This window comes from Musa acuminata, chromosome BXJ1-4 (genome assembly GCF_036884655.1).
Source record: "Musa acuminata AAA Group cultivar baxijiao chromosome BXJ1-4, Cavendish_Baxijiao_AAA, whole genome shotgun sequence".
NCBI classification, from domain to species: domain Eukaryota; kingdom Viridiplantae; phylum Streptophyta; class Magnoliopsida; order Zingiberales; family Musaceae; genus Musa; species Musa acuminata.
The window spans coordinates 29,759,788-29,786,252 of NC_088330.1; the positions used below are offsets into that span (position 1 = coordinate 29,759,788).

A 26,465-nucleotide genomic window follows, 5' to 3' on the forward strand; every position below is an offset into this window, starting at 1 on the left:
AGGCGAAGAGTAAGACGACGACCGAGTGGGGCAGGGAAGCGACACGAAACGCTTAGGCCGGAAGCGACGTTCTGGATTCATCGAGACGACTGCACGAATCCACAAGGACGAGCGAGCGGTCCCGATTCGATATGTTGCGGCGATCATCGCCAGCATCGTGTGCCCAAAATGTGGGATGCTTTCATCGTATTGGTACGTACCATCACGTCGTAACAAGCTTGTCGAGATCAAAATTAAACACAATTCACGAGCCTCGACGGACGATTCCGACATACGTACGAGATGGCCAAGACGCGGCTCTTTGGCATCCCCAGCGGCACCATCCGACATGGTGGGTCCAATCAAAAGCCGGTGTCAGGCCATCTGGTATAAATATGGGCCCCGCGTGACATGGTAAAGCCCGGTAGAGGGAGGGCATCGAGGAAGGAATCGGATTCGTCCGAATCCAATACCGCCTAATTCGTCGGGATCAGCTACCCTCGACTTAGGCTCGAGCGTGGGAAAGGAGAAGAGTAAATGCTCATCGGATTCTAATTAATGAAGCAGTATACGTCAATTAAGAACACACTCGTGAATCATGATGGAGGAGGGATAACAACAAATCGCGGCCATCATTCAAAGTCCCGTTGCATAGACTGTTGAGGGTAATAATTCTAAGTTGGTGCCATAAATTGCTACGGATAATGGGTTTTTGCGTCTCAAATTGCATAAATAATATATAATTCTTAGATAGATTAGCAAGCAGATAATTTATGCGGTGGCAACTATTCAGTTCGATTAGGATCATTTAGCATATCGAATCCAAAATTAGGGTAACAGCCGGCGTCCCACCTCGGCCTCGGTCTATAAAAGTCATACGGCACGAGAAATAGGGAACTTTTAGCTACATGAGTCCAGAACGCATGTGACCCGCTAAGTCCGGTGTGGTGTGGTGTGGTGGGTCTCACCGTTGCTGTCCACGTTCCATTATTTATTGGTGTGATGGAAATAAATTAGGCAGGTCGAACCGAACGCTACAGAAAAGGAACTCATCCTCGTTTCTTTTCTGAATGATGAAGGTTGGTCGGAGCTCAGTCACATCATCGGAACAAGACGCTCCACTTTCACCGAATGCGCCCCATAAATAAGCTCAACACAAGAGATAATTAATTTCTCTCCCCTGATATATTTCCCTTTTCTAACAACAACAGTTGAATCTTATCTTGTCGTCGAGCTTCGTGTCGAGTAAAATTTTGGATTTTTTTTCTCCGGCAATGGAAAAGAAATCAAAATGATAGAGAGAAAGAGGAGGACTCGATTGTCAGTGGCGCGGGCGGGCGGAGAGGAGGCGGGTGAAGAGGACCTGGTTCCACGTGTCGGGCAGGCCGGGCAGGCACCAGTGGATGCAGTCGGCGAACTCGGCCGGCTTCGCCTGCTGCTCCGGCGTCAGCAGCGCCCCCTGCCGCACCGTGTACACCGAGGTATGGGCGTCCTTGCGGTACTCCGACATGGCCGTGATGTCGATGAAGGTGACCGGCACCCGCGCCGTCGACCCCGTCACTTTCTTTGCCAACGCGAACAGGTTCATGTCGGTGCCGACGGAGACTCCGGTCACGTTCTTTATCGGCAGCGTCTCCTTCGCACACTTGATCCCGTTCGGATTACCCCAGTCCGAGCTCCTACGCATCAGCAACTCCAAATCAATTAGCTACAGAACCCTTTCTTTCTCTATGCATTGCAAGAAAAGAATCAACTCCCTGTCGCATGGTCACCGAATATTGGTAAAGATGGGACAGCTGCATCGAGACAGCTGCTAACGGAAGACAGGTAGCTTAAGGTGGTAATTGAGTCACCTCGTCACACCCAAGTTTAGAGACTTTGCAGCCGAGAACTTAGTGAACATGGTGACAAAGCCAAGTCAATCTTGTTTGCATCGAGACTGTTGTTTTAGTGTTCTTTATGGGGAAGGCCTATGTCGAGAAGGTCGTCCGGAGAGGTTAGGCAGCCGGACATCACGGTGGGCCGTGGGCACCGCTTGCTGACATTACGTTTCGGTTTGGAAGCTCTCGAGGAAACTTCGCTCGAACGCCACCGCCAATGTCACGCACAGTGACACCACTGTCTTCCTACCAGAATCAACGCACGGTGTTCCTACATTCCCCATCATCGAAGCCTACCCATGGCGCTACATGGAAAAACACGAGGAAAACTCTGCTGCAAGATCTAGCTAGTACTAAATATTTGAACTCGTTCCCTTGCGGTATGTTCGATGGGGTCAACATGTCATCTCTGTTTTCAAGGGGGTTAGGCTGGACGAGTGCCTCACATTTTGATGTCTCAAACGGTAATGGGTCACGGGAGAAGGATCCCGTCCTTGTGCTGGACGCAGTGCAAATGGCATGGTTTCAGTAGATCCTAAGATGATGCTCGAACAAGAGTGGCAGGAGTTGCTTACTTGATGTGAAGAGGAGACATGCTCATGAAGAACACCGACGACCGGTTGGGGTCCATATTTCGATCCAGCCATTTGGACAAGGTCCTCAAAACCGTCTCGTACGCGTCCCATCTCTCGACGTCATCGGTGTGTGTCCAATTCTTGGCCCCCGGACGCCTGCTCCCAAAGACAGATGATGGATGTAAGAACATGAAGCTAAATGCGACCGCAAGTGTGGCCAATCGACTGCTGCTGGTTACTCACAACACTTTTATCTTGCGAGTGTTCATCCACCAGATGTAGGTGTTGAACACCAGCACGTCCGCCCCTTTCCACTGCACAGCATGCTTCTCGATCGATTCGGCCTTGATGATCCTCACGTCGATGGTGTGGATGTTGGGGTCGTCGGAGTTCGACTCCACCAGGAACGGCGCCCAGTAGAACTCGATCGACGCGTCGTAGTCCTTGGGTTTTTCACAGTGGGAGACGGATCAGCCAAGAACAGGATAGCCGTAGAGCGAGCTCAGCTTTGATGGATGCGGCGGAAGGATTGTAGTAGTAGTAGTAGTACCTCTACCGTAAAGATGCTGCGGGAGCCGTCGACCCGACGGCTCCTCTTCTCCGGCGGTGTCACGGTCTGCAGGAGGCACACCAGGGACTCCCACTGGTTTCGGTTCATCGAATCGCCCACGAACATCATCCGCTTCCCCCGCAGCCTTTCCAGCAGCAGCCTCGGATCAAATCTGGCGAATCGAGAATCCTAACTTACCATCAGCCCAAATTAACCAAAACAGAGATGATGTCAAGAAGCTGATAGGAGTCGAGATGGACGGTGTTCGGTGTACTGACTTGGGCAAGGAGCAGCCCTTGGGCTGCCACCGCCATTTCTGGTACATGACCTCCCGGCGGCCGTTCCGCAAGCACGACATCTGCTCCGACAGGAACTGGCACTGATCCTCCCGGTAGAGCGGATAATTGACGTCGTCGAACACCCACTCGCCACGCGACAGATCGCACGTGTCCGGCACGCTCACGGCCGCCATCTCGGCGCCGGCCGGCGGCCCCGGCCCCTTCCTGGGCTTCTCGTTCTTGGTCTGAGGCTGTTGACCAGGCGTCGAGCGATTGCTGCTACCGTGCTGCGTCTGATGGCGAAGGTTGACGCCGGAGAAGGCGTCGGGGGCGTCATCCTGGGTTTTGTACCGCGACAAGGAGTAGCCGGCGATGGCCTTGATGTCCTCGCTGTACATGACCAAGGCGAAGACGGAGATCGTCACCACGACGACGAAGATCGGGAGGTTGCCGCCTTTTCTGACGTAGGATGCCGCGAGCTTTGCGACCGCGACCGACGACTCCGGCGGCGGGCCGAGCGGGGATTTCCGGCGAGGGGTGTGCATGGTGCTTCTCCCAGGTGTTGGATCTGGAGGAAGTAGGGGAAGGGGAGATGTCAGGGTGGGTAGAAAAGCAAAGGCTTATGGCTCCAGAAGAGAAGCTCTCATTTGGTAAGAGGAGAGGGAGGATATGCTACTTGGACAAGCCTGCCTTTCCTCCGGCCTTCACGTCTACAAGTTGGAGAGGCTGCAATAGCGAAGGAAGCAGCTGGGCCAGTGCTTTAGGTGTTTGATGGGGAAACCTGAGTTGGAGGTCAACCAGCTATCACACCTTAAATCTGTTTTGTCAACATTTGTGGGCTTTCATCACATGAATCATATTTTTTTCCTATTCTGTACTATTTTTTCTTTAATGTTTTCCTCGGAGGAAAACAAAAATATTTTGGTGAGCATAATAAGCATATGTTTAAGAAGTGCGATCGATAAGGTGTATTCATGTAGTCATTTACTCACTATAATGAAGTAGTGTGGACTGCTGGGAACGAAGCGACTCCCCCATTTCAGATCCATGGAAAGAAACCTAATCAATACCGCAGTGGAGTCTCTCTCATAAAGAAGAAGAGGGGCAACGCAGCACTAGGCAAAAGTTAGGTTGACCATGTGGACAACGAATGATTGCTTGCGAGCGAGCACACAGAAAAAGAAACCTAACGGGAACAGAGACGGGCAACAAAGACAAAGCACAATGGATGACCGGAGCTCTCTCTCTCTCTCAAGACACACATACGCTCTTCATCTGCCACTTGAACGGAGATGCCCGCCCCCACAGCCTCCGGAGAGTTGCCGATTAATACTGTCACGGGATGACACGACGAAGACAGGCATGCCAGAGTGTGTGGTATTTCGGCAATACAAAGTTTAACGAGAAGCAATGTACCACCAGCGACGTGATGGCAAAAGCAGGTCGAATATTATACTATCAGACAGCTGTGTTTTGCCAATACGAGTTCAGTCGGGAACCATGCACGGCAGAAGACAGCATAAACAATTGGCACCATTCCGCAGCCGACAAGCCCCCTAGCCTTGCGATCTGATCTGGTCACAGTAGGGCCTGGTGCATTGAATATTTAGAACATATGAGCATTTGATTTGATTCCCTCCTCTGTTCCAGTGCAGTGACTCGTTCACTCTTAGAAATCCTCAATGCTAATTGACCCACCCAACCTTTGGGAAAGTCTGAGGACCACCTCTGCATCCTTTTTACTAACTTGTAGAGGCAGCAGGGAAAGTGCTCGTGGTGTTCATGCGCTTCCCGCGAGAAGCTTGCATATTCAAGTGCTACTGTTACTCTCACTTGCTCTCTAAACCTTCTATCCTAGCGGTGCTCGATGACCGAAGACAGTAGGTTGTACCAGAAAAGAGAAAAGAAAGAAAGCAACAAAGCAGATGCCTCTGATGTTAGGACGATCTGCAGGCTGCTGAGGGGCCATCAGAAAAAGTCTTGAATTACTATTTCCTCTTACAGAGAAGAGAAAACTTCATGTATTTGTGTTTCTAGCCTACTGTTAGTGGAGAAAAAAACCAAAGAAAAAAGAAAAATGGGGTCAAACTGTGTAAGATTATAGTCACAGTTGAGTCAAAAGTCATACCAACGGGAGAGCCCAGTGAACCTCTTCTTGGGTTTTTTGTGCTACGGTTGATGAGATCAGACTGCATTTTGTCTTCTCCTGTGAATCTTTTCCTATTCAGAATCTTTCATCACATGTCCTGCAGAAGGCACAAGAGATCATATAGCTTTGTGAGTGAGACGACTGCAAGGTTACAAGCAAGCGGGATACTGAAGGGCACAGCATGCGCGATGTCACGCAGGAATAAGTGGGCCACTCCGACCTAGGAGTACATGTTCCTTCATGGTCCACAGCATCACATAGAGAACTTTGAAGCCTTCTTCTTTTATACTCGTATAATCCTAAGGAGTGAAGATATAGAAAGGGAAACATCAGTATTTATCATACCTGTCTTCTGGTAATCTCTTGTCGTCTCTGAATAAAGATTATCTGCTTCGATAGTCTGTGCAAGTAAATCTTCTGCTGCAACTGTTGTTGGAAAAAACACTCTTGCACTACTAAAGTACCATTGCTGAAGATGAATCATAGCAAACTATGCACTTGGATTGGTGGGCTCGGAGGTCCTATATCATTTAGTCTTTCTTTCTGTTTCTTTCCCCCCTTCTTGTCTTCATCTGTCGTATTGCCAAGCAATTGTTGTGTTTGATTTCCTCCTACCTCCTGTCTTCATCTGTCATCTCGGGAGCCATTGTCCTTTGTATTCTCCCTTCAACCAATGACCATATTTCTTGTAGATTCTTCTATTCTCCATCGTTAACCAACTTGACATTAATCCATACCAAACTTAAGACCATAAGGTCACCTCTTAAGATAAGATTGCCTAAAGCATAAGATACTCAAGATATACTCATTTGCAAGGGTCAACTTAGACCTTAACCTCGTGTAGTTCACAAATAACTTACACAGCAAAAAAAATAATAATAAGAAAGACGAACGTGTAGATAATATGTCATCGTCACTACGAAAATATGACAAGATAACTAGGATCACAAGCAACACAAAGCAACCAATTTTTATTAGACACAAAAGACTCTTAAAGATGGGTTGAACAAGCGTACACAAAGGGGGTTCCGAAGATAAATGCAGACCTAATGTTCACCTAGCACTCATGTCAAACATAAAACAGGTACACTAAAAACATTACATCACCCCTTAAACATATACCCAAGACCCTATCAACTTTAGTGCCACCCAGGGTTCCATAGGGCTTAGATACTTACCGTTTTGTATCGCAAGACTATCAATTAGAAATCAACCCGTGGCACATAAGAACGAGACTATTTTGGGCTATTTTCCCCTTTCGAGTGACGTCGCATGACCAGAAACATTTCTGAGTTTTACATGATGAAAACACAAAACAAAAACACTAACAACAAACAAAAATGAGCCTGACAGTAGTGTATCTAGCCCAATACATGCTGCCTATGATAAATCACTTGAAAACACCACAATCAATGAATAACAGGAATCGAAAACCATCTTGGACAAGTGACAAACACCTTGACTGCATTGTTCCATAACATTCTCACTCACTTATTCCTTTCTTTTAACGCCCTCATCGAAGCCTCCTTATACGCTGAAAATTGATCATCCTTAATTGCAACTTATTTTTCAGCTTCTATTGAGTCGTCAATTTCGATCCACCTACTTTGTTGCAACTCGCCATGCATAACTTGAAGTGTCTATGGCCTTCTCCCATGATGTTTGCCCCTTGCATCTTTCGTTTGATGGAGCTCCCAATCATTGTAGAGCACCAGTACATAGGTGGTGAGGAGAATTGAGTTGCTTTTATTGGATTCACTCAAATTCCTCGAGTTAAACTCTTTGCTCCAAGGTAGTTACTCAACTCCACTCTTCAAGTCTGTTGGTTGGCAAGAGAAGAGCCTTCATGTTTGCATTTAAGCCCCCTTGGAGGTGTCACCCTATAAGAGCTTTGCCTTGCAGAACTTGAAGAGTCTATGGCCTTCTCCCATGATGTTTGCCCCTTGCATCTTTCGTTTGAAGGAACTCCCAACCATCGTAGAGCTCCAGTACATAGGTGGTGAGGAGAATTGAGTTGGTTTTATTGTATTCACTCAAATCCCTCAAGTTACACTCTTTGCTCCAAGGTAGTTACTCAACTCCACCCACTCTTCATCGTCGCACTTCTAGAGTATTGGAAGTGTTACTCGGACCGTTTCACCCTTGTAGTGTGCTTAGGTGATAACTTTGGTCGTGCCAACGAGATCATACACACCCCATCTGCAGCTAGAATTGTGCTCTCCCCTCTAGAGCACAAGTTTGGTCAACGCTCGGAAGACGCACCGCTAAGGTACCATGCTTCATCCTCTGATGTTTATGGTCTTCACTTCGATGCTTTATCAACCAAGTTCTTCTTGGACTCGAGGTCATTGCAATGCCTTGCCTTTACTGATCAATTGCTTCAGCACACCTTATGACTTGAGAAGCATTTCCTTTATGATCTCCCGCCAATTAGATTGCAACTTTTCGATATAGTCACCATCGTCCGCTTGTTGCAGGGCCTCTGCTAACTCTGATTCTTTAGTCGTTTGCATGACATTGATGATCGCTCACCTAGTCTTGTCTCTTGAAAGCACCATATTACCCATGAGCGAAGATAAGTTATGGAGTAGTCTATCATCCAAGAGCTTGTTTGAGAGGTCTCGAAGATTATCTCACTCTAGAAATGATATCCAACATGGGCAGTTGACTAGATCTTTGACTCTTTCAAAGTTCGAACTGCCATTCCACCTTGCACCCTTGTCGTAAGGGTTTTGGTAACCTAGTTGTTGGCACACCGACATATTCTTCAAGTGCATTCATCTTGATGCTCTTACCCGGTGCTAAGGGCTTATGACTCCAGCTACATCGCTATGGGATTAGTCAGGTTTTCCCACCTTGATTCTTTCATCACTTACATAGCTAAGAGTATATGTCATTCAAAGCTTCCTTCGAAGCTTTCTTCGAAAGTGCCACCATATATGAAGAGTCATCGTCTATCAGAAAAAGAGTTCAAGAATGAAATGGGTACTGCTTTCGCCTCTTGTAGAAACTCCACACCAAGAACGACTCAGAAATAATCTAAGGGAAACACCATGAAGTTGGTTATACTACTCCAATCTCCAATCTTGATGTCCACTCCCTTTGACAATCTAGAGATAAGCTTCGCCTCCGAATTAACTTTTTTTATACAGCTTGGACTCTTCGCCAGCTTAAATCCGAGTCGCTTTGCCTCTCGATCTGCTATGAAGTTGTGTCTAGCACCTGTGTCCACCATTGCGCAAATCACCTTCCCCTTCAACTTGATGTCCACGAACATCAATGGGTTGTCATATGCCTTTGCCTCTTTCCATGTTGCCTCTAACTGCTCTCTTACTTGACCTTGTAGTGCATTCAGCAATTGCACTGCCCTAATGCGATATCCTTATGGCGATTTGTTGTCATTGCTCAAATCCAACAAACTCGAGCTTGAATAATCAGTGTTCTTTAGCCCCTGTTTAGGTTTCTCCCCGACTTCACCTCACAATGAGTTTAACAAACGCACATCTCCTATACGAGGTCTTGACAATGAATTGTCGCTATTCAAATGCGAAACCTCCTCGAGCTAGAAGATTTTACCCTTCTTCGTCCGGAAAGAAGCCACAAGCACATTAAGCGCCTCCTTCGTTGCGACCATTCTAACATTAGATGCTTTCCAACACACAAAAGACATTTGCCGGAGTTCAAGACGTTCCCTTTGAGTCCATGTCTCGTCGAAGCACCTTTCTTCTTCGAGTCCTTCCATCAAAAAGATTTTGGAGATCCCTTCTCCAGTGGATACTTCTTTTTTGGGTCGTCTTTGTAGAGAAATCTATGAGTCATTCTTCCTTGACAATTAAACCTGCTAGCTCCCAAATATTCCAACGATGCAACTCTTGTTGAGCCAACGGTTTCAAATCGCTGAGGAAGTAGAAAAGTTTGTCTTTCTTGGACATATCTTGAATGTCTAGAATCAGTGCAGAAAACTCTTTCACAAAATCTCAAATTGTAGAGGTCTGGTGAAGTTGCCGCAACTTCCGTCATGCAACAAACTCAATGTTCTCTGGCATGAATTGAGTTCACAACTTCCACTTTAATACATCCCAAGTGTCGATGTTATAGCGGCCTTGATGTATTTCTTCCCACCATATGCACCACGACAGTTTTGCATCACTAATGAGATACATCATCACTAACAACACCTTGGAATCTTTTGATTCGGGTTGGGTCGCTCTAAAGTATTGTTCCATATCGAATGGAAGTTTTCTAACTTCTTAGCATCTCGATCACCCACGTATCTATGCGATTCAAGAGCCCTTACTCTTGATTAGAGATGATCGCGAGACATTCTGCTACTCACATTCATAGCTTGCATGAGTACCGACACATGAGCCCTCAGGTCCCTTACTTGCTCTTGTAAGTATTGCATGGACTTCTTTCGTGTCATCTGTCAACCTTTCGACTCGAATCTCCAGTTGATCCAATCGAGATTCCAACTCTTTTTAGACAGACTACCATATCTTGAAAAGCTCCCCGTTTCCATAGAGCTCCACCAACTTTTGATTGACAATGTTGAGCTGCAACTCCAATTCTGCCACTTTCTTTGGTGTTTCTATGTCATTCAGGCTGCCCTTCAACTTGTGCCTCTTTTATGTGAGAGAACTCTTGTGGTGTGAGAACATCACTGCAAATGCCATGCTCTTCTTGAGAAGCTTTGCTAGTAGTCACACGAGTGCTCAATCCATTTCTCTCAAATGACCATGCATTACTGTTGCCCATCTTGTATAGTAGTGCTAGTTTTGGCAAGCTGCCCTGCCATGGCAATCCAATGTTAGCTTAACCAGCTTTGATACCACTTTGTCATGTCCTTAGTTGAGATTGCCTAAGGCATGCGAATCTTAAGCAATACTCGTTCGCAAGAGTCAGCCTAAAACTCAACCTCGTACACTCCACAAAGGACCTACATAGCAACGAAAAGGTTACAAAAGCAAATATGCAAGTAATACACCACAATCGCACACGAAAAGAGCAAGATATCTGGGATCACAAGCAATATAAAGCAACCAGCTTTTATTAAACATGAAAACCTCTCGAAAAGGGGCAAACAGGCACACACAAAGGGGGTTACGAAGGTACATATAGGCCCAATATTCACCTAGCACCTTCGCCGAACATAAAGCAAGCACACTAAAGACATTGCATCACTCCTCAGACATATACCCAAGGCCCTAACCGCCTTGGTGCTACCCAAGAGTTCTAAGGTTTTGAGACAGCTGATGTTTCGCATCACAAAACCGTTAACCACAAATTAGCCCATGGCACATGGAAAATAGAGTTGTTTTGGGTTATTTTCCCCTTTGAGCGATGCTGGACACCCAAAAAAGTTTCTGAGTTTTACATGATGTAAACACAAAACAAAAACATTGACAACAAATAAAAATAGGGCTAAAAATAGTGTTTTCTACCCTGTACATGCTGCATATGACAAAACACTTGAAAACACCGCACATAATGAGAAGCAAGAACCAAAAACTGTCATGGACAAGTGTCGAACATCATGACTGCATTGTTCCATGACATTATTTCATACCAAATTTAAGACCATGCATAAGGTTAGTCCTCTTGCACATTTCTTATAACCAAGGATTGAAATATCGTATCGTACCGAAGTTTCGACATTCTCTCGGTACGGTACAATATACCGAGTGGTATACAACTCGGTATACCGGTGTATATATATAATTTTAAAAAAATATACGATGTCGCCTTTATATATATTATTTATTTATTTATTTATAAATAAATAAAACTTGCTCAGTAGCTAGCGGTCCGCATACCGATTTATTGTCGGACCGATACGTACCGCTCAATACGAGCGGTATCATTCGAAACTATATACCTTGCTTACAATCTCCTCCTCTTTCTCTCCTCGTCTATTAGGTCTGTGCCAACTGATATGACTCAATTTCCATGTATTGGCAATGCCATTACGTATCACGTCTGAACTAGTCTGACGAGCAATCAGTACAGGTCTCATAATGAAATTTGAAACCTTGGCTTAAGAATTGGAACATTATTTAAGCAAGCAAGCATGCAAACTTTGAAATAATATCCTTCTTATTTGACGCTTTCGTCCCCATCCCGCAAGAAATAGAAAGATTCAATTGAAAATTGAAGCAATTTGATGATTTAAAAAGGCCAGATGAAAAAACCTTGGCCATAAGGTCTACATATCACATTTATGCTTACACAATTTAAATGGACCCAAGCATACTTGCCTTCTTAGAAGATTAAAATTTGATCGCTCTCTTGCCAGCATGATCCCTCTTGTCAGCAGGAGAATTCCCCTGTTTCAGTGAGGGAATATCTACAGATTTGTTGTGGGTGTATAAAACAGCAACTCACATGAAACCACCAAAGGAATGTCTAATTGCATTTCACAGTGAACTACATACACTGAGCATAAAACAATAAACAAATGGTAAAACTAACAAAAACTGTCACCAAACAGAAACATATTTCTAACTTAATGAGCCAGAGGCAGCATAATACTATACTGACATCCCCACAGAGCCTGTGCTTATGTTACATTCTGTTTCCAAAATACAGAACCTAAATCTTTAGATGAGGTAAGAAATAGATGAATGGTCATGACTCCTAGCTATGGTAGCTGTTACGGCTTTTTGAATCTACATATTTTTGTCTTAAACAGCTTAAGGATACATTTTGTTTGGAGATATGAATTAACATGAAATTGCTGCAAGCAAATGTTTTCTGTTCGCTTAAGTGAGGCAGAAGCTGCCATTAGCAGCTAGCCAGGCTGTGTCGTCAGCACATCATGTTGTCCCTCCAAGGCATCAGTAGAATAATACTATTCCTATTTAGGAAGTAACAGAGGACCAATGCAAAATTCATGACCAAAATGTTTTGATTCATCCAGCATATGGATATGTTTGGAGCAACTTGTTGAAATGATGTAACCAAGATTAGCTTATTATAATGGGTGAAACATAATTGGCATAATAGTTAAACTCCTTGTTTACCATTTCACTAGTCACTTATGATTGTTCATATATAAAAAGAAATTTAAATTCTTTATGCATCTTTCAGAAAAATAAATGGGAATTGAAATCTTAAGCATTACCCAAGTTATACAAGAAAGATTTCATGGTTTAGCATATAGATTCCAACAATCTGTACAGACGTTAGAGGGTATACCAGCATTGATGAATCTTGGGGAATAAGGTCAAAAGTCACCAAAGCTTTTGAGCAATTTATACCTGGACTGCCTTATAGACCATACCAAGGCACACCAATTAGCATATACATATTTCACATAATGACCCATGATAAGAGAAGGGGGTCCGAGAAGTCGTTGCCCATAGAGCAAATTTGTGGGAAACCCCATCCCAACATGGACAATTGGTCAAAGAAAGAATTTAATTGTCATACACGAACGTCCACAATTTTACAAGCTTAAGTCCCTTGGATCAGCATCTGATATCTATAAAATGATGCTATTGGTCGAACTATCACCAGTATCTTTTGATTTCTACTGATCTAGGAAGTTCCGGGGAGTATCCCATATAATTTTCGACTTTAGAAAAGCATTTTAATGACTGTTGGCCTATGAACAAGAATGATCAACAGTTCAGTATGTGATTGCAATGTCATTGATTATTGGTGCTTCCTTTCTTCTTAATGATCTCATCGGAGGCATGTCAATGATGAAAAAGTCGGCCATCCTACCAACCCAAACTCTCTATCCATCCATGATGCTAAACAATTTAAATCTGCAGAATCATTCACCTAACCAGCAGAAGGGTAAAAGATCTGATAATCTTACCTCAACATATGATGCCGAAAGCTCCTCCTTTGCTGCTCCTCTTTTTCGTTAACCTCAATATTCCCCCGACACTCGACCTCCGCTTCTTCCTGCCCAAATTCCACACTTTCTTATCCCGGACCTTCTACAATATTTCCTTCCTAAAGATGACCTTCTCCAGCTTCTAGCCGGGCAGGCAGTATCGATGATTGGACTCCCGACCGTCCCAGCTTCCTCCCACACCTTCGTGCAGCTAATCTTGGCCTCGGCGACACCGTCGTCCGCGATGGAGGGCGAGGAGGCGGCCGGAGGGGCACGGCAGCCATCGGTGGTGGATGAGGCCGCAGGGGACGCAGATCCTAGGGTTTGGCTGCTTCGCCACCGGCTGGCCCCCTCATAACGAAAAGCTCGGCGAGGATGCCACATCGAAGATCGAAGAGCCGCTGCGGCTGCCGCTGCTCATCGGCAGAGAAAAGACACGGAAGAAGGCTACTACGATAGCAGGCTTTGATTGGTAAGAGACAGAGATCGCTGAACGTGGTTCAACATTTTCCGCTTAACGTTCGGCTCGAACAATTGACACGGCGACCATTATTGGATTCGGTTCGGGTAATCGGGTCATTATGGCACCCTTTACGCAATCTCGTTGACGCGAAACCCGTTTACAACTGTCTTGTTACAAAACGGACTAATTAAAGTATTATCTTTCGTAATTAGTTATCTTTAATATTTTTTATTTTTATATTTTAAAAAATATATATTAATATTTTTATAATTACGAAAATAAAAATATTTAATTCCGTCTCTATTTACATCTCCTAATAGAAGATAATGTACATGTTATCACATACAAAAATAATGTTATTATTTTTATCATTTAAAAGATATTAATTTTTAAAAAAATAGTTTCTGTAAAAACTTTACTATCTTTTATCGACTCATCATAATCTTTTTAGATACTTAGGTATCGTTGTTCTACTTCGCCAATGATATGATATTGATGCTTTCCATCTAAAATTTGTTTTTATTTCGATGGATGATATGATGATGCTTTGCTTCGCGTTTGCACCATCGTCGAGTCTTTCCATCATCGGCAACATCCAATAGGCGAGGATTCAGATAACATTTGATGTTGTCAATGGATTCGTCAGCATTGGACCCAACACTTTCTTAGTACTTACGTAGGCTATCGATATGAATATTGGAGACTATGTAGTATCTTATCTTCCATAGCCACAAATATATAATGTATATATTAAGTGGCTTCGAAGTAGACAACTACGAGAGGAGCAAAATCATCTCATGTTACTTTGTATGGTTCTCTTGCTCGAACTAAGCAGTGGATGCGATGATGCCAACTTGGTGTTGATGCCTTTGACCAAACATGGAGCAACTCGATCGACTCCGCCTTTGGGTTGCCTCCATGGGCAAGAGGCACACCGAGAGGGGCAAGAAGTGGTGGCACTGAACAAAGGAGGAATCTCCGAAAGTAAAGGGAGGACTAAAAGCTTCGGACAAAGTCATGGATGGACTTGCAGTTTCGTCTCCCTAGGATGACTGGGTGTATTCAAACACAGCTTTCTTCTGCCGCTGAGTGCTCTTCTGGAGAGCCATCATTGAAGGCTGGAACTCAGCAGCTGGGAATCTATCCCTCTGCCTGTGGTTGAACTTTGCAGTACTATTCTATGTTGAAAAGGATAATGCATTTAGCATATAAGACAATTGAAGAAGAGAATATAAGATAAAAATAATTATTGAAGAAGCTTTATTGAAGTAACTTTAGCTTGAATACATTAATATGTCCATCTCCTATTTATACATATTAGGAGGAAGGATTTTTCTCAACAAAATAGAGGATTTCCCTCAACAGAGTAGTGAGATTTTCTCGTATAGTTGAGAAAATTTTATCTGCTATCAACAAGCTCAGGTTCACTACAGTGAATGTGATTTCACTTTCTTCATCGGTAGGAAGAAAGAAGCATTTAGGGGTTATGGCAGAAAAGAAGCAAGACTTATGTTGCCTTGATATTTATGTTACTTGTCATGTTGACATGTATAGTGTTTTGGCAGATAGAGATTTGTATTCAAAAGCATATCTCATATATATATATATATATATATATATATGGAGATTATAATAGGATCTTTTATTTCATGGGTTAATGTTAGGATTCCTTAATTTTATAAATTTGATATTAATTTTTATTTTTTATTTAAATTTTTTAGTTATGGTATGAGTTTTTGAGTTTTTCTTAATTATATTAGGACTCCAAATTAGGAATAGATATTTTTATTTATTTCATTTGTTAGAATTTTTACTCCTAGTTAACTATGGATTGAATAATTATGTGTAATACTGTTAACAAATATAACTTAAAGTCTTTGGCCAACTTAGAGGTTGATCCCCCTCAAAGCGATTAAATTCCTATATATTTTTTTAGATAAAGTCTTAAAATTTTATCATCTATTATCATAGTAGAGTTCCTAAAGTTTTTATGGCATTTTCTCATCATTCCTAAATATCTTGTGGTGTTTTCTCAATGTTACCTCAATCTCCTCTCCGACATTGCCATAGGCCTTGACACCCATACCGCCAACAATGACTTCACCTTCAACGCCAAGTAAATAGTGCTCATGCCCTTGACCCGAAATCAAAAACAAAACTTAGGAATTATAAATCTACAATCATATGCAATAATTATTAATAATTATATGGAATCCCAATTTGAAGCCTTGGAAATAAAAATTAAGAATAGATTGTAATAAACTCTCAATGATTTTAAAAAGAGTTTGCTGGAGAGTTTTAGCAAAAGTCAATAAGATGGAAGTTTGGTTTTTACCAATAAACAACTAGATCGATATGAAGTCATAGAAAGATTACTAAGAGTATGATAATGGCTACCCTTATCGATATGAAGTAGAATTTCTTAAATAAGAAGATGAAAATCCAATCCGTTGGATTTCTAAAGCAGCGAAATTTTTTCTTCGTTCACAAAACTCTATAAGATTCTAAAATAGAAATAACTTTAATTCAACTACATGGGGATATTATTTAATGGTATAATTGGTATGAAACTTGTCATGAAGCTTAGGAGTAATTTAAGAAAGAGCTTCTTATTCATTTTGGACTATCCGAATATGAAAATGTTGATGGACAACTTGCTAAGATTCGCTAGACTTCTACTATATTAAAGTATCAAAATCAATTTAAATGACTATCAAATCGGGCTAAAGATTGGTCTGAAAGGAAATTGACGAGATTTATTCATTAAAAGTCATAATTCATACATTCATTATGATGTTAAGGCTTGTCAACCTTACACTATGACAGTTGTAATTTCTTTTACATGATTGTATGAAGAAAAAATAAACATGAAAAATCATCGAACTATGAGTGTTAATAAACAAGTGTGTAGTAAGTCAATTACTCTAATCATTCCTAATCGGAATCTTAATACCAGAAGACTGGTCGAAGAGGAACTCAAGAAATAATTAGCAAAGGATTTGTGCTGACATTATGATGAAAAGTAGAGTAGAGAGCATCAATGCAAACAAGAAAAACATTTGATGATTGAATAGGAACCGGATATTGAGGTTGTAGACTCTAATTATGAAGGTATTGATAATGATAAGATTATTGAACCTATCGCATATGTTGTATATGCATTAGCTAGTTATTTTAATCCTCAAATTATAAAAGTTGAAGGGCTTTTGAAATATCAGTCAGTTACTATTTTGATTAATACTAGTAGTACTAATAGTTTTATTTATAGGAAGGTTATTGTGCGATTGGCCTATCACATTAAACGTTATGATAAGTTCAAGGTAAAGGTTATTGATGGACGAATTTTAACTTACAATAATAAGTATTTCAAAATAAAACTTGTTATGTAGGGTCAAGAATTACTCATGGATTTTTTTCTTATTACCATTGGACGACTATGAGGTTGTGCTTGCAATTGAGTGGCTATTAATTTTGAATGATATCTTTTAGAATTTTTCTAAATTAATTATGAAAATTTTTATCAATAGAAAGCAAGTGATCAGGAAAAGCATAGTAGTAAGGTCACAATTATTACTAGCCATATAATGGTCACAATTATTACTAACCATATAATGGAGATGGTTATTTGAAAGGGACAGCATGGATTTTTGGTACAATTATAGAGTATTAAAAAGAAATTACAATACCTAAACAAGATGAAAGTGTTCAATCATTGCTCCGAGAATTTATGGATATATTTGCAAAACCACAAGGACTTCCACCTCTTCGATCACATGATCACTAAATCCCTTTACTACCTAGGAGTGCACTAACTAATGTTCGACCCTATCGATATTTATACTTTCAAAAGATAGAGATAGAGAAAATCATTAAAGAGATACTTTAAGTAGGAGTCATAAGGGCTAGTGTTAATCCATACTCCTCTCCAGGCTTATTAGTAAGGAAAAAGGATAGTTCTTGGCAGATGTGTGTTGATTATCGAGTATTCAATAATATTATAGTAAAAGACAAGTATCATATTCAATGAGTTATTTGACGAATTGGGAGGTGCATAAGTTTTTACTAAATTAGATACTATCACTAAATTTGTGTACATGAAGATGACATTTATAAAACTACTTTTAGAACACATGATGGTTACTATAAATATTTTGTTGGAAAATCTTGGGGGCGACATCACATGCACAGCAGAAGAATAGAAAATAAAATCTCTAATTCTCAAAGACATGTTCGTCGTCATGCGAAGATTGGTGTGTGAAATCTACGAAACTTAAAACTGCGTATAAGATAAATTATATTACCTAGGGAGATCGTATATCCCTAAATCCTTGTAGATCTCTAGGAGAGGGTGAAGGAGGTCAAGCGCCCTCCTCTCTAGCGGTGATCCACACAGCATGGCTGCAATGATGCTCCTCAAAACTCAAGGCCTGCTTTGAGGTGGAGAGGGGGAGGAGAATAGGAGAGACAAGCAAAATGTTCTAGCCTTTGAACCACTACTTCCCTCCTATTTATAGAGGTCCCCTATCAACTTAACTTTAATTGATCCTCCCCTATTGGATATTGGATCTCCATCCAACTACTCAAGCCTCTTAGATTAGTGGATCTCAATCCAATAATCTATCATGGGCTCTTATTGGATCTCATTCATAGGATCCAATAATTCGGGGACTTATTGGATATCTAATAAGATAGGGGCCCCGACAGATATCTCATGTTCGAACCTCTACTAATCGTAACGTCTATCATATGTATGTGACCCTCTAGGCCCATTATCGAGCTGGCTGTGAGTCATACTTGTCAGAACTTCTTTTGGCTCAATGAATTATTATCTCCATAATAATTCACTCGACTTATCGATTGCGGATATACTAGGCCACTATGCCGCAGTCCCCAGACGATACAGGGGAATCTAATCTATTGGACCTATCAGTTCTCAGTTACCGTGTATCTTGTTGGGAAATTTTTTGGGGGTGACATCACATGCACAGCGAAAGAATAGAAAATAAAATCTCCTAGTCTCCAAAGATTTGTTCGTCATCGTGCGAAGATTGGTACATAAAAATTCGTAAAATAGAAAACTATGCATAGTAAAGATTGTGTTACCTAGGGAGATCGTATATCCCTAAATCATTACAGAGATATGTGTATGTGTATAGTACGGCATACCTATCGGAACTCCTTTTGGCTTAATGAATTATTATCTCTATAATAATTCACTCGACTCATCGACTACGGACGTACTAGGCCACTACGTCACAGTCCCCAAACGATATAGGGGAATCCAATCCATTGGATATGTCTGTCCTCAGTTACCGTGTACCTATAGTCTCTCATCCATTTAATATCCCAGAGACTATATATCGGGCATGGTGCTGTCAAACCCATACGGTTTCTACTCGAGTCTCGCTCTAATCGGATTCTCCCAGAGAACTCTCTCTCTCTCAATCTGAATGACCCTAGCCAAGGATTTGTTTGAGCAAGAACACATGAGACATTCCTCTTATGACACTGAGAGTGGATGATCATCTATCGATACTCAGTAACCCTCGTAAGGTTGACTACCACTCCCAAAGACCGGCTGTGTTAGATTTGAGGCATTCAAACCTATAAGTCTGGTATCAAAGAGTGGAGCACTCATACAGGACATCCTTGGTGTCTCAAGTCTAAGGACTATATACACCACTAGGATTACAGAATCGATGTCTAACAATAAGGTATCATCAACCATCCAGCATTTCGTAAGCGGATCAATCATTGAACTCATTCTATAATGAGCATATATATTGTATCCTTAGTATTCCCACACGAGCAACTATAATACTAGTTGCATCTATCATATAGACGGGTATATAACATACCAATTTGTCTAATTATCTCGATGTCCCTCTCGAGTAACCTATGACCGGAATTATTTATGATCTGTATTTAAATGCCAATCGGTCTCATTATCGTGATATCATCATGATTTGATTCACATTGCATGGATCCAAGGACATCACAATATATACATGCATATATGCAATAGTCAATATGAAGTGATAAAATATCAAAATATAATAAGCAAAACGATTGCGTGTCAAGTCACATGTGTCATCACTCACGTGATTGGCTTGCTGGGTACCTATGACTAGCAATCTCCCACTTGACCTAAAGTCAATCACATATGTGTCTGATCCCCATCAAACCCTTGTGATGCTTAAAGACAATCTGAGACAACGGCTTTGTCAATGGATCTGCAATGTTATCTTCGGATGGAACTCTTTCCACTACTACATCTCTTCGGGTCATGATCTCTTTAATAAGCTGGAACATCCTTAGAAAAATTCTGATAAGACACGGATTCCCTTATTTGAGTAATCGTCCCACAGTTGTCGCAATATAAGGGAATCGACTCCTTGTTATCTAGCACGACTCCTAGATTTGTGATGAACTTCTTCATCCAAATCCCTCCTTTGTTGCCTCTACTGCAGCAATGTACTTCGCCTTTATGATCGAGTCAGTAGTAGTATCTTGCTCGGAACTCTTCCAGTTTACTACTCATCAATTCAGGGTATACACATACCCCAAATTTGACTTATTATCATCGAAATTGGACTGGAAACTTGAGTATGTGTAGCCTTTAACCCTGAGATTACTACCTCCATATACTAGTAGAAGATCCTTAGTCCATCTCAAGTACTTAAGGATATACTTTACTACTTTCTAATGCTCCAAGCCTGGATCCGCCTGATACCTGCTCGTGACACTTATAACATGCGTTATATCAGGTCTGGTACATAGTATGACATACATGATAAACCCTATTGCTGATGCATAGGGTATTCTATCCATGTTCGTCCTTTCTTCAAGATTCTTTAGGGATATACCTTTAGACAGCGATATCTCATGTCTCATCGGTATGAGACCTCTCTTGAAATTTTCTATGTCAAATCTTTTGACGATGGTGTCTATGTACCTAGACTGGGACAAGCCAAGCATCCTCTTAGATCTATCTCTATAGATCTGAATCTCCAAGATATAGGATGCTTCTCCTAAGTCTTTCATAGAGAAGTGTCTAGATAACCAAGCTTTTACTGTAGATATTATTCTTACATTATTCCTAATGATCAGATGTCATCCGCATATAAGACCAAAAGGTGATAGCGCTCCCAATTACCTTCATGTACACACAAAAGGCTCATCTTCTTTCTTAACGAAGTTATAAGATCTGATTGCCTCATCAAATTTTATGTTCCAACTTCGGGAAGCTTGCTTTAGTCTATAAATGGATCTAATAACCTGTACACCTTATCTGGGCAATCCTTGGATACGAATCCCTCGGGTTGTATTATATATATCTCCTCCTCGAGGTTCCCATTGAGGAATGTAATTTTCATATCCATTTGTCAGATCTCATCATCATAGTATAATGTAATAGCCAATAAAATTTGGATGAACTTTAGCATGGCTATGAGTGAGAAGGTATCAAACTTCATGATCTTTCTCTTGTACTAAGTTCAAGTTGTGCAACATGATTGATATGTTATGCTTTTTGGACCGTATATGTGAATCATCAAACCCGTGTAAACTTCAAAAGTATATAGCAATCTTTATAGACATGCGATTAAGCATATCTTACAGAGCAGTTTTTGGTTCCACACTGTGCATTTACAATATAACCGCAACTTTTTGGGCACCTTAGTTGAATTTTTTCTAACCAATGCTTGGAAATTATAGATTAAAGAGCACATTGCAGACACTGGGAAATGAATCTGGAAATAACACATGGGTAAGGCGGCCACAAAAAAAGCGATATCTCATATCTCATCGGTATGATGCCTCTCTTAAAATTTTCTATGTCAAACATTTTGACAATGGTGTCTGTGTACCTAAACTGGGACAAATCAAGCATTCTCTTAGATCTATCTCTATAGATCTGAGTCCCCAAGATATAGGATGCTTCTCCTAAATCTTTCATGGAGAAGTGTCTAAATAACCAAGCTTTTACTGTAGATAGTATTCATACATTATTCCTAATGATCAGAATGTACACACAAAAAGACCAAAAAGATGATAGTGCATATAAGACCAAAAAAGTGATAGCGCTCTCAATTACCTTCATGTACACACAAAAGGCTCATCTTCATTCTTAACGAAGTTATAAGATATGATTGCCTTATCAAATTTTATGTTCCAACTTCGGAAAGCTTGCTTTAGTCTATAAATGGATCTAATAACCTGTACACCTTATCTGGGCAGTCCTTGGACACGAATCCCTCGGGTTGTATCATATACACCTCCTCCTCGAGGTTCCCATTAAGGAATGTAATTTTCATATCTATCTGTCAGATCTCATCATCATAGTATACTGCAATAGCCAATAAAATTTGGATGGACTTTAGCATGACTATGAGTGAGAAGGTTTCATCGTGAATCAAACTTGTGCAACATGATTGATATGTTATGCTTTTTGGACCGTATATGTGAATTATCAAACCCGTGTAAACTTCAAAAGTATATAGTAATCTTTATAGACATGCGATTAAGCATATCTTACAGAGCAGTTTTTGGTTCCACACTGTGCATTTACAATATAACCGCAGCTTTTTGGGCACCTTAGTTGAATTTTTTCTAACCAGTGCTTGGAAATTATGGATTGAAGAGCACATTGCAGACATGGGTAAGGCGGCCACAAAAAAAGCCAGATCTAAGAGTGACACCTGCACGTAATGTCCAGCTGACTGTCCCTCATTGATCAGCTGGTGAAGGAGAAAAAAATAGTTGCATTCATCAAAGGATCAGGGAGTGCTCCACTCTGGTTTTTGAATCCATCGATGTGCTGGATGAGGAATACAACCACGGGTGGTGGGAAACACTGGAGAACTATAGCAACTGGCCTACATTCCCACAGGTCTTTGTCAACGGGGAGCTCGTGGGTGGATGTGATATTATTTCCTCCATGGCAGAGAAGGGGGAGTTGCCTCAATGATCGATCAGCTTTGTCTTTTCCAAATTCCTGATGGAAACCTGAGTCTCAACATCTGATCTTGCCTAGTCATGTGAGTTTCAGGGCAGAAGAAAAGTCAGCAGCCTAAATTGAGAGAATAAGCAAACGCAGAATACATTGTCTTTGTGCTTATTTTATTCCAGATTGACAGTAACAAGAGCAACTTTCCCAGGGATGTAATCCATGGTGCAATATCTGTGGAACACACACATTTGCACATCTTTGGAAGCTGCTCCAGTGTGCCTGTAGAGTGTTAAGAGCATCCATGAAACAACAATCTGAGTGGTATCACTTCCGTGGATGAGCATTTCTGCAAGCATAAGATGTGCAGATATCGGCCAATGTTGTGAGGAACATACATGGCCCCCCATGTTCTGTGCTTCCAAGAAGACGACCCTCTTTAATAGGCTGATAACAAGGGAACGGTTGGCCTCGATAGACACACGATTGCGTCATCCTCATCCCTCTCCCCCACTTGCCGTCTCTCCACTCTGAGTTATACGTCGCAAACACAAGCATCAAAAGCTGCTGCTCTTTTCGTTTATTGCCTACCACCTTCACATTTCAGAAAAAGATGGCACCGTGGTGGGGACAAAGTGGAACTCATCTGAAACCTTCGTATCAAGTGAGAAGCATGCGGAGATCATTACAAGAGCCAATAAGTATAAAACTTTGATTCCTTTTTCTTGGAGCACTTGTTATTGTCTTTCGCCACGCAACTCTGCATTACTGGATCACTGACCTTTCACAGAAGTCAGAGTGGCTCGCTTACGTTTCCTCCTCCCAAGCATCACCCAGCTGGCCGCGCCGCCTTACAATCCGGGCATTAGAATTCCCGTTAAGAGCCTAAACGCCGCCGCATGCAACTTGTAACACGCACAGAAATACCACAAAAGTCACCGTGTCAGAAAATAAATGGTATTTTGTGATGAGGATCAAAGATTACTGCCCGGATGCCACCCCGATTCGACCCGTTAATTCGGTTCGGTTAAGCCGGGGAAAAATCGAATCAGAAAATAGACCAATTCCCGAATGTGTTAGATTTTATGCACTCTGAAACAAAAGGAAAACCGAGGAGATTAAGATTGGTCTTGGTCTACAAAACCAATTGGTTCGGTTTGGGTTGAACCCGACCGGCTTGCCCAGAACTCTCTTGAGCTGTTCCGCGAGTAAGCATACATTGATCTCCTGCTCTCTTTCGTTAAGTAGCCAAAAAGAAACACTATCTCGAGAAAAGTCTGACCGTTCCCTCCAAATGGCGTCGTCCTCTACCATCACCACCTCCGCTTCCGCCTCGTCCTCCTCTGTCGGTGACGATCACCACCATAGCTTTGGCGACGCAGCCATCCCATCGCCTCCTCCACCGACGCCGTCGAACCAATCGCTGGCCAACTCCCTTCCCGCCGACGCCGACGCCGCTCTCTCCCGCCTCCTCCACCAGCTTCTCGCTACTCCAACCCTCTCTCGCCCATCGCCGCGTCGCCGTTCCCCGCATCCGGCTTCTCCGCCTGTCATATCCTTCGATCAGCCGCTGCGAAGCGACCTCCTCCTCTCCGCCGCATCCGACTTCGGGTTCTTCCACCTCGCCGGCCACGGTGTCCCCTCCGACCTCGCCTACTCGGCCGTAGCCGATTCTCGGTCCCTCCTCCAATCTCAATGGCTCCCGGTCAACAATCTCTTATCTCTAGGCCTCAACCGCGACGACTGCGACGGTGATAGCCTCGACCACGATGATCAGGATCGGATTTTGATGTTAGATACCAGCGAAAACGGGGACGCGGGCGGGTTTGCATCTTTTCCAGCGTTGCAAGAGTTCAGCAAATGCTTGGAGAAGGTGGGATTGGGGGTGGTACAGATGCTATCGGCCATGGAAAGGGGGTTTTGTGAAAACCCCTTCGAGAAGCGGAATTATATGCCAAGGTGTTTGTTGTGGATCTCTTCTCACCACGATTGTAGCAATACGGGCAAACTTGCCTCTCAGACGGGGAACTGCAAGTGCTACCCGTACGTGGTGGGGCTTCAGTACGAAATGAATTGGTGGAGGCAGCCCTGTTACGCTATCGGTGACTCAGGTGAGCGGATCTGCATCGCTCCCATCGCCGATTCTATACTTGTTACACTCGGGGACATTGCTCAGGTGAGTTTCTTGGCTGCCAATCCCCTTCTCCTACTACAGTTAACCATCTTGAAGTCAGAACTAAATCGAATGCTTTTAGATAGGTGTGACAATCGATTGCTATGACGACAAGTGTTGCACTTACTATATATACCGCCTTTTTTTTTCTTTTTTTTTGCTGAAAATAATCCCTTGCTATGACTCGAGAATAGGCAGCATCTGTTGCTGACAGCTGAACTGCACTATACTGGCAGCCTGTTGACTACTTTCCATGTGAGATAGCCATCAAAGGATTAGTTATCCTGTAGAGCAGAAAATTGAGACCCCATGAGGGTTTCATCCACATTCAGATTCATTCTTTTAGTCATGAAAGATGGCATGTTTGAATTCAATTTAAGAAGCGCTCATTCGTTGTTCTCAACAATCACGATTGAGAACTTGATAGCTTTTGAAATAAAAGACAACAGCTTAGCCTATATTCTACCTGAATTTAATGTAGACCCTGGTTGAAGAATAACAATCTGACTCAGGCTGAACTCATCTCATCAGGAACTCGTTTTAATTGTCTTTGAAGGTCTGGTGTTAAGTACACATTAGATGCTTTTGACAGCTGAACTGCACTACACGGGCAGCCTATATTGACTTCTTTCCATGTGAGACATGCTTGACAAACATCAAAGGATTAGTTATGGGTAGAGTAGAAAATTGAGATCCCACAAGGGTTTCATCCACATTCAAATTCTTTCTTATGGTCATGAAAGATGTCACATTTGAATTCAATTTAAGAAGCGTGCATTAGTTGTTCTCATCAATCACAATTGAGAACTTGATAGCTTTTTAGAGAAAAGAGAACAGCTAAGCCTAGATTCTAGCTGAACTTAATATAGACCCTCGCCGAAGAAAATGACTCAGGTTGAACAGATCTCATAGGAACTCATTTTAATTGTCTTTGAAGATCTGGTGTCAAGTTCATATTAGCCTGTTCTAGTTTCTGCCTGCATGCTTAAGAGTTAAGAGCAACCTACAAAACAGTGTCAATTGATTCTAGTGGACATATTATCTACCAATGTGTTGTCTTGTGTTTATTGTTAGGTAAACCAAATGCATTTGTAGCTAAGCACAATGAAAACTTGTGGGCTTAACTTCAAAGGCTAGGATAAAATTGCAGTTTGTATCTTGATGCATATTTCTAACTTGCTGTGACAATTTGCTCGTCCTAAGGTTTGGAGCAACGGAAGGTTTAAGAAGGTGAGGAGCAGGCCTCAAACGCCTTCCTTGCCCTTTGATGGCTGTGATGGTTCTGGCTGCATATCTGTGACGGTGCTGGTGACCATTCCACTTGATAGTGTTATCTCCCCCCTAATGCCTTTATCAGTAGATGGCTGTGTCGCCGACATTGGTGACGAAGGTGATGACGACGATGATGATGGAAAGAGGTTTCATGCCTTCTGTTTGGAAGAATATGCATGGAAAGTCTACCATGAACGCCTCCCTTTGAAAGATCCGCTGCTGAGATACTGGCTGTAATATCGTCCTACTCTGTACTTTGTTTACCTTCTAGTGTTGTCAGCTTGCTCGGTATGTTTGTAGAATTGAGATCTTTTGGTTTTGTACTGTTGGTTCAGAATCTTGAAATTTTTATGTTA

At 42.1% G+C, this 26,465-nt stretch overlaps 2 protein-coding genes and 1 long non-coding RNA gene across 3 annotated transcripts; 1 reads left to right on the top strand and 2 right to left on the bottom strand.

The window, feature by feature from the left end:
• Nucleotides 1–1,142: 1,142 nt before the first annotated feature.
• On the bottom strand, nucleotides 1,143–4,029 carry LOC135651990 (protein trichome birefringence-like 28). The gene is made up of 5 exons (XM_065172706.1): nucleotides 3,263–4,029; nucleotides 2,985–3,156; nucleotides 2,678–2,877; nucleotides 2,435–2,590; nucleotides 1,143–1,658 (listed from the first exon to the last, which is right to left on the bottom strand). Exons 1-5 carry the CDS (start codon nucleotides 3,805–3,807, stop codon nucleotides 1,301–1,303), a joined length of 1,431 nt encoding a protein of 476 aa, XP_065028778.1. The 5' UTR covers nucleotides 3,808–4,029; the 3' UTR covers nucleotides 1,143–1,300.
• Nucleotides 4,030–11,551: 7,522 nt separating this feature from the next.
• Nucleotides 11,552–13,777, bottom strand: LOC135651996 (uncharacterized). Its single transcript, XR_010502016.1, has 2 exons — nucleotides 13,234–13,777; nucleotides 11,552–11,734 (listed from the first exon to the last, which is right to left on the bottom strand). It is a non-coding gene; the product is annotated as an uncharacterized LOC135651996 (long non-coding RNA).
• Nucleotides 13,778–23,912: 10,135 nt separating this feature from the next.
• Nucleotides 23,913–26,465, top strand: LOC135652005 (uncharacterized). Its single transcript, XM_065172713.1, has 2 exons — nucleotides 23,913–24,840; nucleotides 26,041–26,465. Exons 1-2 carry the CDS (start codon nucleotides 23,959–23,961, stop codon nucleotides 26,344–26,346), a joined length of 1,188 nt encoding a protein of 395 aa, XP_065028785.1. The 5' UTR covers nucleotides 23,913–23,958; the 3' UTR covers nucleotides 26,347–26,465.